This window comes from Dendrobates tinctorius, unplaced genomic scaffold (genome assembly GCF_039654945.1).
Source record: "Dendrobates tinctorius isolate UK_male_01 unplaced genomic scaffold, ASM3965494v1 ptg000264l, whole genome shotgun sequence".
NCBI classification, from domain to species: Eukaryota; Metazoa; Chordata; class Amphibia; order Anura; family Dendrobatidae; genus Dendrobates; species Dendrobates tinctorius.
The window spans coordinates 117,329-132,884 of NW_027361931.1; the positions used below are offsets into that span (position 1 = coordinate 117,329).

General features: G+C 51.9%; 1 protein-coding gene across 8 annotated transcripts in view; it reads right to left on the reverse strand.

Annotated features, from left to right (window-relative positions):
• KLC4 (kinesin light chain 4) overlaps nt 1-15,556 on the reverse strand; it is a 98,567-nt gene that overhangs the window by 65,550 nt on the left and 17,461 nt on the right. For 4 of the 8 annotated variants that reach the window (XM_073558963.1, XM_073558969.1, XM_073558967.1 and 1 more), the window contains exons 3-12: nt 10,102-10,332; nt 9,884-9,962; nt 8,297-8,610; nt 8,132-8,233; nt 7,288-7,461; nt 6,884-6,983; nt 6,755-6,807; nt 5,741-5,808; nt 5,534-5,642; nt 3,463-3,597 (exon numbers count right to left, since the gene is read on the reverse strand). In XM_073558963.1, the coding sequence (XP_073415064.1) occupies nt 3,463-3,597; nt 5,534-5,642; nt 5,741-5,808; nt 6,755-6,807; nt 6,884-6,983; nt 7,288-7,461; nt 8,132-8,233; nt 8,297-8,610; nt 9,884-9,962; nt 10,102-10,332 (1,365 nt within the window). Of the gene's footprint in view, nt 1-3,432; nt 3,598-5,533; nt 5,643-5,740; nt 5,809-6,754; nt 6,808-6,883; nt 6,984-7,287; nt 7,462-8,131; nt 8,234-8,296; nt 8,611-9,883; nt 9,963-10,101; nt 10,333-15,556 lie in introns of all 8 variants that reach the window. The other 4 variants (XM_073558961.1, XM_073558968.1, XM_073558965.1 and 1 more) reach the window with 2 other exon arrangements.

Here is a 15,556-nt window from a genome sequence, read left to right on the forward strand (position 1 = left end):
TCCCTTAATAGGGGAGCGGTGGAGGAATGGGGTCCCGTAATAGGAGGATCGGGTACATTAATAGGGGAGCGGTGGAGGAATGGAGTCTCCGTAATAGCAGGATCGGGTCCCTTAATAGGGGAGCGGTGGAGGAATGGGGTCCCGTAATAGCAGGATCGGGTACATTAATAGGGGAGCGGTAGAGGAATGGGGTCCCGTATTAGGAGGATCGGGTACCTTAATAGGGGAGCGGTGGAGGAATGGGGTCCCGTAATAGGAGGATCGGGTACATTAATAGGGGAGCGGTAGAGGAATGGGGTCCCGTATTAGGAGGATCGGGTACCTTAATAGGGGAGCGGTGGAGGAATGGGGTCCCGTAATAGGAGGATCGGGTACCTTAATAGGGGAGCGGTGGAGGAATGGGGTCCCGTAATAGGAGGATCGGGTACCTTAATAGGGGAGCGGTGGAGGAATGGGGTCCCGTAATAGGAGGATCGGGTACCTTAATAGGGGAGCGTTGGAGGAATGGGGTTCCATAATAGGAGGATCGGGTACATTAATAGGGGAGCGGTGGAGGAATGGGGTCCCGTAATAGCAGGATCGGGTACCTTAATAGGGGAGCGGTGGAGGAATGGGGTCCCGTAATAGGAGGATCGGGTACCTTAATAGGGGAGCATTGGAGGAATGGGGTCCCGTATTTGGAGGATCGGGTACATTAATAGGGGAGCGGTGGAGGAATGGGGTCCCCGTAATAGCAGGATTGGGTCCCTTAATAGGGGAGCGGTGGAGGAATGGGGTCCCGTAATAGGAGGATCGGGTACATTAATAGGGGAGCGGTGGAGGAATGGGGTCCCCGTAATAGCAGGATCGGGTACCTTAATAGGGGAGCGGTGGAGGAATGGGGTCCCGTAATAGCAGGATCGGGTACCTTAATAGGGGAGCGGTGGAGGAATGGGGTCCCGTAATAGCAGGATTGGGTCCCTTAATAGGGGAGCGGTGGAGGAATGGGGTCCCGTAATAGGAGGATCGGGTACATTAATAGGGGAGCGGTGGAGGAATGGGGTCCCCGTAATAGCAGGATCGGGTCCCTTAATAGGGGAGCGGTGGAGGAATGGGGTCCCGTAATAGCAGGATTGGGTCCCTTAATAGGGGAGCGGTGGAGGAATGGGGTCCCGTAATAGGAGGATCGGGTACCTTAATAGGGGAGCGGTAGAGGAATGGGGTCCCGTATTAGGAGGATCGGGTACCTTAATAGGGGAGCGGTGGAGGAATGGGGTCCCGTAATAGGAGGATCGGGTACCTTAATAGGGGAGCGGTGGAGGAATGGGGTCCCGTAATAGGAGGATCGGGTACCTTAATAGGGGAGCGGTGGAGGAATGGGGTCCCGTAATAGGAGGATCGGGTACCTTAATAGGGGAGCGTTGGAGGAATGGGGTCCCATAATAGGAGGATCGGGTACATTAATAGGGGAGCGGTGGAGGAATGGGGTCCCCGTAATAGCAGGATCGGGTCCCTTAATAGGGGAGCGGTGGAGGAATGGGGTCCCCGTATTAGGAGGATCGTGTCCCTTAATAGGGGAGCGGTGGAGGAATGGGGTCCCGTAATAGGAGGATCGGGTACCTTAATAGGGGAGCGGTGGAGGAATGGGGTCCCGTATTAGGAGGATCGGGTCCCTTAATAGGGGAGCGGTGGAGGAATGGGGTCCCGTATTAGGAGGATCGTGTCCCTTAATAGGGGAGCGGTGGAGGAATGGGGTCCCGTATTAGGAGGATCGGGTCCCTTAATAGGGGAGCGGTGGAGGAATGGGGTCCCGTAATAGGAGGATCGGGTCCCTTAATAGGGGAGCGGTGGAGGAATAGGGTCCCGTAATAGGAGGATCGGGTACCTTAATAGGGGAGCGGTGGAGGAATGGGGTCCCGTATTAGGAGGATCGGGTCCCTTAATAGGGGAGCGGTGGAGGAATGGGGTCCCGTATTAGGAGGATCGGGTCCCTTAATAGGGGAGCGGTGGAGGAATGGGGTCCCGTAATAGGAGGATCGGGTACCTTAATAGGGGAGCGGTGGAGGAATGGGGTCCCGTATTAGGAGGATCGGGTCCCTTAATAGGGGAGCGGTGGAGGAATGGGGTCCCGTATTAGGAGGATCGTGTCCCTTAATAGGGGAGCGGTGGAGGAATGGGGTCCCGTAATAGGAGGATCGGGTACCTTAATAGGGGAGCGGTGGAGGAATGGGGTCCCGTATTAGGAGGATCGGGTCCCTTAATAGGGGAGCGGTGGAGGAATGGGGTCCCGTATTAGGAGGATCGTGTCCCTTAATAGGGGAGCGGTGGAGGAATGGGGTCCCATAATAGGAGGATCGGGTCCCTTAATAGGGGAGCGGTGGAGGAATAGGGTCCCGTAATAGGAGGATCGGGTCCCTTAATAGGGGAGCGGTGGAGGAATGGGGTCCCGTATTAGGAGGATCGGGTCCCTTAATAGGGGAGCGGTGGAGGAATGGGGTCCCGTATTAGGAGGATCGGGTCCCTTAATAGGGGAGCGGTGGAGGAATGGGGTCCCGTATTAGGAGGATCGGGTCCCTTAATAGGGGAGCGGTGGAGGAATAGGGTCCCGTAATAGGAGGATCGGGTACCTTAATAGGGGAGCGGTGGAGGAATGGGGTCCCGTATTAGGAGGATCGGGTCCCTTAATAGGGGAGCGGTGGAGGAATGGGGTCCCGTATTAGGAGGATCGTGTCCCTTAATAGGGGAGCGGTGGAGGAATGGGGTCCCGTATTAGGAGGATCGTGTCCCTTAATAGGGGAGCGGTGGAGGAATGGGGTCCCGTAATAGGATCGGGTCCCTTAAAGGGAATCTGTCACCAATCTGCACACTGCATTACTCTGCCCTCACCAAGGCAGAGCAGTGCGCCTGCGCCGGAGCCACGATGGGCAGGAAAGAAGAGGACGTCATCGCTACAAGATAGGAGGCGCCGGACCGCGATTCCCTCCGGACCCGGGTGAGTATAATCTAACTCCTTTTTCTTCTCTTTCACATTACATCAGGGTCTTATCTACAGCATTCTGTAATGCTGTAGATAAGCCCCTGATGGCGATGCCGGCAGCTTATAGGCAAAAAAATTTGTGACAGATTCCCTTTAATAGGGGAGCGGTGGAGGAATGGGGTCCCATAATAGGGGGGGGGGAAATCAGGTCCCATATTAGGGGGGAGGGTAGGGGAATCGTGTCCCATAATAGGAGGGGGATTGTGTCCCGCAATAAGGGTGGGGTGGGGGGGACGGTTGGGGGATCGAGACCCATAATGAGGTGGGGCGGTAGGGAGATCGCATCCCGTAATGGGGGGGCGGTAGGGAAGGGGCTGGTCCAGTATAGGGAACGGGTCCTGTTATAGGGGGCAGCAGAGCTTCTCGTTATATGATCACCACGCTCCTGGAGGTCATGATGGCAGATGTGTACTTACCCCACTCCACTCCACGCCGCCCATACTCACTTCTTCTGTGCCCTCTGTGCCACTCTCATACTTGACACTACTCCGGGCACCGTCCCGTCCTTTCTTCCTCTGATCCGGGCTCTCACCATCTTTTAAAAGTTGGGCAACTTTTGTCTGGTTGACGGGATCCAGTCCCTAAAAGAAAAAAAGATGGCAAAGAGGACTAAGCCGTATACCTCCATGTACAAGGAGAAGTGAGCCATATACCTCCATAACCAAGGAGAAGGGACCTGTATACCTCCATATACAAGGAGCACGGAGCTGTATACCTCCATGTACAAGGAGAAGTGAGCCATATACCTCCATAACCAAGGAGAAGGGACCTGTATACCTCCATATACAAGGAGCACGGAGCCGTATACCTCCATGTACAAGGAGAAGTGAGCCATATACCTCCATAACCAAGGAGAATGGACCTGTATACCTCCATATACAAGGAGCACGGAGCTGTATACCTCCATGTACAAGGAGAAGTGAGCCATATACCTCCATAACCAAGGAGAAGGGACCTGTATACCTCCATATACAAGGAGCACGGAGCCGTATACCTCCATGTACAAGGAGAAGTGAGCCATATACCTCCATAACCAAGGAGAAGGGACCTGTATACCTCCATATACAAGGAGCACGGAGCTGTATACCTCCATGTACAAGGAGAAGTGAGCCATATACCTCCATAACCAAGGAGAAGGGACCTGTATACCTCCATATACAAGGAGCACGGAGCTGTATACCTCCATATACAAGGAGAAGTGAGCCATATACCTCCATATACAAGGAGCACGGAGCCGTATACCTCCATGTACAAGGAGAAGTGAGCCATATACCTCCATAACCAAGGAGAAGGGACCTGTATACATCCATATACAAGGAGCACGGAGCCGTATACCTCCATGTACAAGGAGAAGTGAGCCATATACCTCCATAACCAAGGAGAAGGGACCTGTATACCTCCATATACAAGGAGCACGGAGCTATATACCTCCATGTACAAGGAGAAGTGAGCCATATACCTCCATAACCAAGGAGAAGGGACCTGTATACCTCCATATACAAGGAGCACGGAGCCGTATACCTCCATGTACAAGAAGAAGTGAGCCATATACCTCTATAACCAAGGAGAAGGGACCTGTATACCTCCATATACAAGGAGCACGGAGCTGTATACCTCCATGTACAAGGAGAAGTGAGCCATATACCTCTATAACCAAGGAGAAGGGACCTGTATACCTCCATGTACAAGGAGCACGGAGCTGTATACCTTCCACACACACACACACGGAGAAAGGCGCCGTATACCTCCATAATCAAGAAGGGACCTGTATACCTCCATGTACAAGGAGAAGTCAGCCATATACCTCCATAACCAAGGAGAAGGGACCTGTATACCTCCATATACAAGGAGCACGGAGCCGTATACCTCCATGTACAAGGAGAAGTGAGCCATATACCTCCATAACCAAGGAGAAGGGACCTGTATACCTCCATATACAAGGAGCACGGAGCCGTATACCTCCATGTACAAGAAGAAGTGAGCCATATACCTCTATAACCAAGGAGAAGGGACCTGTATACCTCCATATACAAGGAGCACGGAGCTGTATACCTCCATGTACAAGGAGAAGTGAGCCATATACCTCTATAACCAATGAGAAGGGACCTGTATACCTCCATGTACAAGGAGCACGGAGCTGTATACCTTCCACACACACACACACACACAAGGAGAAAGGCGCCGTATACCTCCATAATCAAGAAGGGACCTGTATACCTCCATGTACAAGGAGAAGTCAGCCATATACCTCCATAATCAAGAAGGGACTTGTATACCTCCATGTACAAGGAGAACGGAGCCGTATACCTCCATGTACAAGGAGAACGGAGCCGTATACCTCCATGTACAAGGAGAACGGAGCCGTATACCTCCATGTACAAGGAGAACGGAGCCGTATACCTCCATGAGAAGTAGAAGGGTCCTGTACACCTCAATATAAAGGAGAATGCATACGGTGGAGTAGTGTGCAGTGGGACTATATACTCCTCATCTGTAACCCCGGTTTGTGGCTCTCACCTGTTTACGCGACCGGACGGCGCACTCCTCCAGAGTCTCGGCAGCCTCCAGTTTGCCCTGTCTTCGGTACAGGGCACCCAGGTTTCGGAGGGTCGTGTTTACTGTGGGACTGAATGTAAAAAAAATTAATTAAAAAAAAAAAAATCAGTGAATGTGAAATGGCCCGCAAGACTCCACACTACCCAGGAGACAGAAAGGGGCACTAACCTGTTCACCCGACAGGCCTTGTACCAGCCCCCATACTCTGAGTATGGGGTCCCATCATTGTTCGGAGTCTGGGGAGAGTAAGAGGAGCGCAAGATGAGGACAACAGAGCAGCAATCAACAGTCAGTGCTGAACATGGCAGGGCCGCAGACACGCAGATATAGGGGCAAGTGACACAATGTACAACACTGAGCCTCGGCCCACCCACCCCCTCGGGTCCAGGGTCCACAAGAACAGCTCAGTGAGCCCTGTCTCTCAGGTCCAGGCTGTGCCGGAATGGCTCAGTCCACCCGCCCCCTTGGGTCCATAACAGCAGCTCAGTGCACCCTGTCCTTCAGATCCAGGCGATGCCAGAATGACTGAGTCTGCCGGCCCCCTCAGGTCTAGGGTTTACAAGAACAATTCAGTGCACTCTGTCCCTCAGGTCCAGGCTGTGCAGGAATGGCTCAATTCGCTCAACCCTTTGGGTCTACAAGAACAGCTCAGGGGCGTCCTGTCCCTCAGGTTTAGGCTATGCCAGAACGGCTCAGTCCGCCCTACCCGTTGGGTGTACAAGAGCAGCTCAGTCCTTCCATCCCGTGGGGTCTAGGCTCTACACGAACAGCTCAGTGCACCCTGTCCCTCAGGTCAAGGCTGTGCTGGAATGGCTCAGTCCACCCATCCCCTCGGGTCTACAAGAACGTCTCAGTCCGCCCCCTTGGGTCTACAAGAACGCTCAGTCCGTCCGCCGCCTCGGGTCTACAAGAACAGCTCAGCATGCCCTATTTCTCCTCAGGTCCAGGCTGTGCCAGAATGGCTCAATTCGCCCATCCCCCCTTGGTATCAGGGTCTACTGGAACAGCTCAGTCAGCCCCATCCCTCAGGTCCAGGGTAGACTGAAATGGCTCAGCCCGCCTGCCTCCATCGGGACCAAACTTGGCCCCGCCTGCCCACTCACCCTCTCATGCAGATCCTGCCTCCACAGTAAAGCGTAGACCACCCACACTTTTTAGACTAGGGAAGACATATGTCCTGACCTTGCTCATCTCCTCCCGCTCCTCAGCATGCATCCAGATGGGCTTGTGGTCATCTGTGGACACAAAATGCACAAACGTGAGGTGTGGAAAAAACATGGATAATGTCAGCTCCTGAAGTACAGAACTCACCATCGACAGAGCCGAACTCCTTGACGTGGGCCTGTGTCAGGATGTCCTTGTACAGTTGCTCGGCTGCCTTGTATTTACCTTGTTTCAGGTAACAAGAGGCCTGGAGAAGAGAAGAGACCAGATCACCGACCGCTGTGTTCAGCCCGTCCACTGCATAAAACCCGAGACCCTTTCACCCCTATCGTAGTTGTCATCATGCAAGCACACGGTTGGGCCAAACAGTGCACCTCTTGTCTTCTACCTCACAGGACCACCACTTCTAAAGGTCCTTGCACTAACGCTTCCCCCCCCGCTTCTGAAAGGTCTCGTGCCAACACCCCCAAGTGGTCATCACCGCCTTTACAGGGCCTCATTCTTCCTGAAACACATGTCAGGGGTCACACAACATCAAGCCTCCTCCATACCAGGTTGTTTTTGGTTTTGGCAACGTTTGGGTCATCGGCTCCTAGCCGGGCTTGGTAGATTTCAAGAGCTCGACAGTAATAATATTCAACTTCATCGTATTTCCCCTGGTTTTGGCAGAGAAGTGCCAAGTTATTCAGTTGTTTTGCCACATCAGGATGATCCTTCCCGAGGACCTGAGCAGAATGATCAGAGGATCACTAACAGGAGCATGAACAAACACGCAGGAAACCAGAACGATGAGGAGGAAAGCAATAGAGAGGATGAGGAAGATGATGAGAATGATGCTGAAAAAGGGAGGCCGTATGGGGGAGAGGGAGTGAGAAGATGGAAGGCCGTAGAGAGGAGAAGGATGAAGAGGGAGGCCGTAGAGCGGAGGAGGGGGGGGGAGGGAGGCCGTAGAGCCGAGAAGGAGGGGGGGGGCGAGGAAGAGGGAGGCCATAGAGCCGAGAAGGAGGGGGGGGGGGCGAGGAAGAGGGAGGCCATAGAGCCGAGAAGGAGGGGGGGGGCGAGGAAGAGGGAGGAGGAAGAGGGAGGCCGTAGAGCCGAGAAGGAGGGAGGAGGAAGAGGGAGGCCGTAGAGCCGAGAAGGAGGGAGGAGGAAGAGGGAGGCCGTAGAGCTGAGTAGGAGGGAGGAGGAAGAGGGAGGCCGTAGAGCCAAGAAGGAGGGAGGAGGAAGAGGGAGGCCGTAGAGTGGAGGAGGAGGAAGAGGGAGGCCGTAGAGTGGAGGAGGAGGAAGAGGGAGGCCGTAGAGTGGAGGAGGAGGAAGAGGGAGGCCGTAGAGTGGAGGAGGATGAAGATGGAGGCTGTAGAGCGGAGGTGGCGTGAACTTCAGGAGCACCGCTACCTTCTCCCGGATCTCCAGCGCTCTCTTGCACAAAGGTTCAGCTTCACGGTATTTCCCCCTTTTCCCGTACAGCACTGCCAGGTTATTGAGCGTGGCGGCTACCTGTAACACAGCACAATCAGCTCAGTACTCCACAAGCCTGCACCATGATTGTTGCACACTTACTGCTGGGTGGTCTTTGCCCAGGGTCTTCTCTCTGATGGAAAGGGCATCATTTAGAAGATGAGCAGCTTCCTTATACTTGTTCTGGTCTCTGTACACTAGCGCTAGGATGTTTAACATGGTGGCCACGTCAGGATGGTCGTGCCCAGAAGTTTTCTCCAGATCCTCCAGCGCTTGTTTGCAGAGCGGCACTGCCACTTCGTACCGGCCTTGAGATGCATACTGGATGACGAGATTGTGCAATGTGCGGAGTCGAGCGGGGATCTCATATCCGCCCTGCTGGGCAGCTGCTGCGGCTGCACTGTGCTGGTGAGACACTGAGCAGATGGAAACACAACGTCTGAGAGTCTTACACTGATCATAGGCAAGCAATGTCCTAAAATCCACACGTCCTCCACCAAGCCTCCCCCATCATGAAAAGGAGGTCCTAACCACCCACATGTCCTCCCCATACACTGATCATAGGCAGGCGATGTCATAAAATTCACATGTTCACCATAGAGGAGAGAGGTCTGAACCATCAACATGTCCTCCCCATACACTGATCATAGAGGAGAGGTCCTAACCATCCACGTCTTTCTGCAAGCTTTCCCATATATTGATCAATTGCTTGCGATGTCCTAAAATCCTCATGTCCTCCACCGAACCTTCCCATAATAAAGGGGAGGTCCTAGCCATCCACATGTCCTCAACTGAGCCTCTCCATACACTGATCATAGAGAAGAGGTTCTAACCATCAAATGTCCTCCACGAGTCTCTCCAAACACTAATCACAAAGGAGAGCGATTCTAACCATCCAAGTGTCCTCCACTGAGACTCTCCATACACTGATCATAGAGAAGAGGTTCTAACCATCAAATGTCCTCCCCCAAGTCTCTCCAAACACTAATCACAAAGGAGAGCGATTCTAACCATCCAAGTGTCCTCCACTGATCCTCTCCATACACTGATCATAGAGAAGAGGTTCTAACCATAAAATGTCCTCCCCCGAGTCTCTCCAAACACTAATCAGGAGAGCGATTCTAACCATCCAAGTGTCCTCCAATGAGACTCTCCATACACTGATCACAGACGAGAGAGGTCCTAACCATCCACGTGTCCTCACCCAAGCCTCCCAATACACAGGCAATGTTGTGGGAAGAGAAAAAAAAATATCCAGCTTCCAAAAACATCCAATTTTATTGTAATAAAAGCAAAGTCCAGTAAAATGAGAATCACATGATAGTAGCAACGCGTTTCGAACCATAACTTGTTCTTTCTGAAAAGCTGCAAGTTATGGTCAAAACGTGTTGCCTGCTACTCACCCTCATGGAATTCTCATTTCACTGGACTTTGCTTTTATTACAATAAAATTGGATGGTTTTGGAAGCTGGAATTTTTTTTCTTTTTGGTCCATGCTATTGACATGAAGACTGCACGTGATCCGCGCTTCACTAGCTACACACTATTCTGGACAATGTCACATTCACTGGAGATAAATGGTTTCAGAACAATCGGGTCGCTGATCACGTGTAATGGGGTCCATGACCCCCCGGTCACTCCGCCAAGTCCGTGTGATGAAGGAAATGCTCGGAAGGGTCTCAAACTCACTGCCTTGTCCTGACTCTTCCTCCTCGTTAGGGAAAAGCTCATCCAGATTCTCTTTATTGGAGTCTCCTTCCTTCTCCTCCTGTGGACACAGCGCAGATCAGAAGATGTTACAAGGCAGCACAGACACAGCGGGATTTAATTAGGAGACATGTCCACAGGCCAGCTGTACGTGGTATTGGTGGCATGTGCCCCGGGTTGTGGCTGTAGTGGACACTTACCATGGGTGACACGTCCTCATCATATTTCTTGAGCTGGTTCATGAACTCCAGGTGTTTCTTCTCCTCCTCCAGCTGTGCCACGTTCTGCTCGCTGTGCTGAAGCTTCTGCTGGGTATTCGCCAGCTCGTCCCGCAGCCACTGGTTCTCCTGGCAAAGTCTTCTCACCTGTGCCCGCAGCTTCTGCTTCTCTGACTCCACTGCAGTCAGGTGATTGGATAAAGCCATCATCAGCTGCAAAAAGGTAGAGTGTCAGCTCACCTATCACTGCCAGACAACCCACAGGGGTCTACGGCAATCCCACCAGATAATCCCTATTCTAGTAGGCCCTGTGCCAGCGACTAGGGAGTCTGAGCCTCCTCCTCCTCAGCTGTCACCAGTATGACTCCAAGCCAAGACTCCAATGATGGCCAATAGGCAGAGACCTGGGAAAAACAGGCCATCAAATCACTTAAAAACAATAGACAGTTATAAAACCAGCCGATAAAGATGGGGCCATGGTCAATCTGAATCAGACAGACGACATTGAAGAAATCCTAAGCCAACTTTCTGACACACAGACTTCTAAAAAAAATACCAGTTACCCCACCCCTGTCATTAGGACCAAAACAGAGGGTGTACTCAGTGAATATTTAGCCTTAAATACCATTGACCAGAGAACCATAACCTCTCTCACCAGTTACTCCAGTCTTCTACACGCTACCTAAAATTCATAAGTCTCTAAACAACCCCCCCCACCGTTGCCCCATCGTAGCATCTACAGATTCCATCTTGCCGCCAATATCCATCTTCCTGGAAAAGATCCTCACTCCTTTAACAAAAAAAAAAAAAAAAAAAACACAAGGTCCTCTATTCTTGACAGGGGACATTTTCTCAGAACCATAAAACAATTATCTAACATCTCGCCTGGATGTATCTTGGTCACCCTAGATGTTAAAAGTCTATAGACATCTATCAAACATGAGCTAGGTTTAAATGCAGCACAAAACCTACTGGAATCGTCCAACCTTACACAGAATTCTAGGCAACTGTGCCTAGACCTTTTGTCAATCATATTACATGAAAACTTTCTTATTTGGTGATCAATTTTACCTGCAGATATGTGGCACTGCTATGGGCACCAACGTGGCACCAGCATATGCAAACTGCTATAACTATAGCGTGCACGTGATTAAAGGTCCATGCGGCCTACTTTATGTGGGAGAAACAACTCAACATATACGTGACCGCACAGCAAGCCGTAAAGCCACAATTAGGTGCAAGAAAACGTGGCTCCCGTTACCACACCACTTTATCTCAGACAACCTGACTCACAGCCAAGGTTCCAGATTAGGTTGAAAGACAGAGGAGGAGCGGCAACCATGTCAAGTTACTCAAAGAACGGGAATCCTTCTGGATCCATGCCCTGCAAACACCATCACCCAAAGGTCTGAACAGGGAATTAGATCTCATGGTCAAATAGCTGGATTGTTCCTGACTACTCTCCCTCCCGCCATGGACAATGTCCAGTTACTGCAACGCTCTAGTTGGTGCAGACTGCCCTTTTCATGCTGTGAAGTTGTATTTCTCCACTTCGGACTCCTCTGGTGAGCACTTACAGCTGTGAACATGCTGGCACGTTCCTTTACCACTAACCAGGTTCTTACCTTCCCACCTCACTGATACCCGTCAATCTCTGGCACATTTCCTAAGGGGTGGTAACCCCTGTCATCGACAGCTCAGTCGACATTTTTATGTTATTATTTTTTATTTATTTTTAATTTGTCTTTTCCCTTATTTCCTTTTCATCCACGTTTAATAAAAAGAATTTTCTTCCCCTTTTGAAAGGTTTTTCCCAATATTGCCAGTGTTTTCCCTTTATATGAAGCCCCTTTATCTGGGTTTAAGGGATCACCCCCCCACCTTTTACAAAGTGGATATTGATACATTTTTATCTTCGTGTCATTTTGATATTCATATGATTTTTAGTGTCCATACACTCATTATCCTCTACAATCCCCACCCTAGATGCCCGCCCGTTCTTCTTCCCATGCCATGTCATTAACACCACTGACGAGGGCGCAGGCGCCACAGATTGGGAGTTCCAAGCCTCCTTCTGACCTGAACCATGCGGCTCACACAGGACTGCGCATGCGCCCGCAGCTTCTGCGCTCCAGACCTCATTTTGATACCCAAGTGACGCGCAGACACCCTTTCCCCTCCCACATCCGGCGCGTGCACACTTGCTCCGTACGGGGTATCTAGAGCACACTGCCACCAATGAACAGACATACCACCACTGACGTTGGGCACGCCATTTACTGCATAAACCCATGAAGAGGGCAAAGGTCAGCGGGGACTTCTCTTTAATCTTCCTCCAGGCCAGAACGCTGATGACCCCGTCCTCATTGCAGCACATCCAGACTGCCCCATGTACCCCCCCAGGACAGTGATCCCCTCAGCTACATGGATCACCAGTCCTCAGTATTCCTTTCATTCCTCTGTTTCTCAGTGTTTTCCCATGAGCCTTAGCACGGATACTAATTACTAAGAAGTGCTAGACCTTTGAATTGTCCTTTATTATACAAGGGGATTTTATGTATAGATCATTTTGTTATATTTTCACACAGTGACAGGGTCACTGGCTCAGTGTACGAGGGGAGATACGCGTCACTGCGCATGTTGGCGTCAGTGGTATGAAACCAGGATATTTTCCCTCCAGCACACTAAGTGTTGGGAGGGTTAAAGTAAGCTGCATACATGGGCTTTATGCGAGCACTCACAGAGTGGGCGGGAGAGTGCTCACCATATCTCTTCCTGCAGCCGACACCGGCAGGTGTACTAGCAGGACCTGCGGAGATGTCACAGTCATGTGATCATCACATGGTCCTGGTAAAATACCCGGACATGTGACACAGTGGGGGTGGTGTTTTTGGGAGAGGAAGTGCTCCCACGTAACTCCAAGGAGGAGCGGACAACCTTGCCTGGTGCCAGGAGGATGAGACCTGCAGAGGAATGGACTCTGTTACCCTTTGTTTTGGTGGGTTTGTTTTTGTTTTTTTTTGTAAAACCTGCCTTGGTGTATGCAGACTCCAGTAAACCAGCAGGTGTTTCACCACCAAAGTGTCCCGTGTCACCTGAAGAAGCAGCTGAGCGGGTCAACCCCTCACAATAAAAACATAACCTTGCTATCAATGTCCTGGGGTATTTTTCTGTACTTGTAATAAACACGGATACTTTTTATAACCCAAATCAATTTATGAGTGCGGCTGTTTCCGCTCTCCACCTCCACCACAGCTGTCACCAGCATGACTCCAATGATGACCAATAGGCAGAGACCTGGGATCTGCCTCCAGCAAAGAGATGGCCCAAAGACAGTCTATACGCACCAGGGGTGGTCTCCACATGTAATCATTCGCACCGACATACCTGGACCAAGTCACAAGCCATCTCCTCGTTCCACATGTCCATGTAACCCCTCCCAATCTTGTCATCCCACGTGCCCATCTAACCCCTACCCATCTTGTCATCCCACGTGCCCATCTAACCCCTATCTTGTCATCCCACCTGCCCATCTAACCCCTCCCCATCTTTTCATCCCGTGTGCCCATCTAACCCCTCCCCATCTTGTCATCCCGGGTGGCCATCTAACCCCTCCCCATCTTGTCATCCCGGGTGGCCATCTAACCCCTCCCCATCTAACCCCTCCCCATCTTGTCATCCCGGGTGGCCATCTAACCCCTCCCCATCTAACCCCTCCCCATCTTGTCATCCCGCGTGCTCATCTAACCCCTCCCCATCTTGTCATCCCGCATGCTCATCTAACCCCTCCCCATCTTGTCATCCCGCCTGCCCATCTAACCCCTCCCCATCTTGTCATCCCGCCTGCCCATCTAACCCCTCCCCATCTTGTCATGCCGGGTGGCCATCTAACCCCTCCCCATCTTGTCATCCCGCGTGCCCATCTAACCCCTCCCCATCTTGTCATCTCGCATGCTCATTTAATCCCTCACCATCTTGTCATCCGGGGTGCCCATCTAACCTTACCCTCTTCTTGCCGTACCGCATGCCTACCTAAAGTCTCCTGCATCTTGTCATCCCGTGTGCCCAACTAAGGCTGGTTTCACATTAGCGTTGAAACAACGCTGCGCACTGCGTCGGTAAGCCCCGATCTGGCTCCCTGCCCGCCCTATCCGGGATCACCGCCTAATATCGCATTTGCATGCATGCGATCAGCGCACCCTATCTTTAGCATAGGGTGCGCAGATCATGCGCTGCCAGTGTGAAAGTAGCGTGCTGCGCACTTTTGACGGTGCGCCGTGCGCGCCGAAATGCAACATGTTTCAACGCTAATGTGAAACCAGCCTAACCTCTCCCTCCATCTCCACATCCTGCGCACCCATCTAATCTCTCCCCATCTTCATGCCCATCTAAACCCCATCCATCTCTACATCAAACGTCTAAGTGTTACACCCGGTCCCCGTCCTGGCGCTGCGCCCAGGCCTGCCGTTGTTACACCTTGTCCCCGTACTGGCGCTGCGTCCAGGCCTGCCGCTGCTCTCCGTTCTGGGCACTCACCTCGAGCCTCTCATGCTGCTGCTCAGCGTTCTGTCCTCCCTCGTGCCTCCTCCTCCTGGCATCCTGTGAGGAGATCTGTAACTAAGGCTATTAGGGCACGCCCGCCCGCTCTCTCACCTTCTTAAAGGGGCAGCGTGCATTATTCAAAAAATGCAATCAACCAATGGCAGCGCACTGGCTGCTATTTCTGGCCTCTCCTCCATAGGGAGAACACCGGAGCTACGAGTATCTATCATTGCTACATCCGGTTCTCATGCTAACCTGTCTGCGCTGCATCTGCAGTCTCTAATGCTCTCTGTTTCCACAGCAAATCAGTATCCTGTGTTACCTGGTTATATCTGCAACCATCGGGGCCTAAGTCCAAGGACTGTGTGAAGGTCACTGGAACCGACTCCTTACCAACTAACCGGATCCAGGACCCAGCGCATTACGGACTCTGCTGTAACTTTTGTTAACCCTTTTGGTCCCGCTGGGACAGCTGCCACGTGTTCGGGGTCTAACTGGAGGGAGCACCTGTGTCCTCCGGGTATTCCATTCTGGCCCTGCCTGAGGGGCTTTACTACGGGTGCCCGGGGCTCACTAGTCACGCCCCCTTCGGAGCCCCCGGACCGTGCTCTCGAGGCTCCACTTAAAAAATAAAAACGAATGTGAACTTCACCATCTCTGCCTCCTCTTCCATTCGTTACACTAAGATTCAAGAACTTCACGTTTAAGACTCCCCCACATCTAAGACCACCCCACCTTCTCACCCGGCGTGGACTACCAGCCCCCCTTATCCATACTTTTAGGTTAAACAAACCCCCTTTGAGAGCTTTTAAGTCAACAACCTCATCTTGCGTGCCCCATCTAGAAACCCCGTCACCCACCACCAAGTCCTGGCCTGCTCTTCCTTCACTCCACT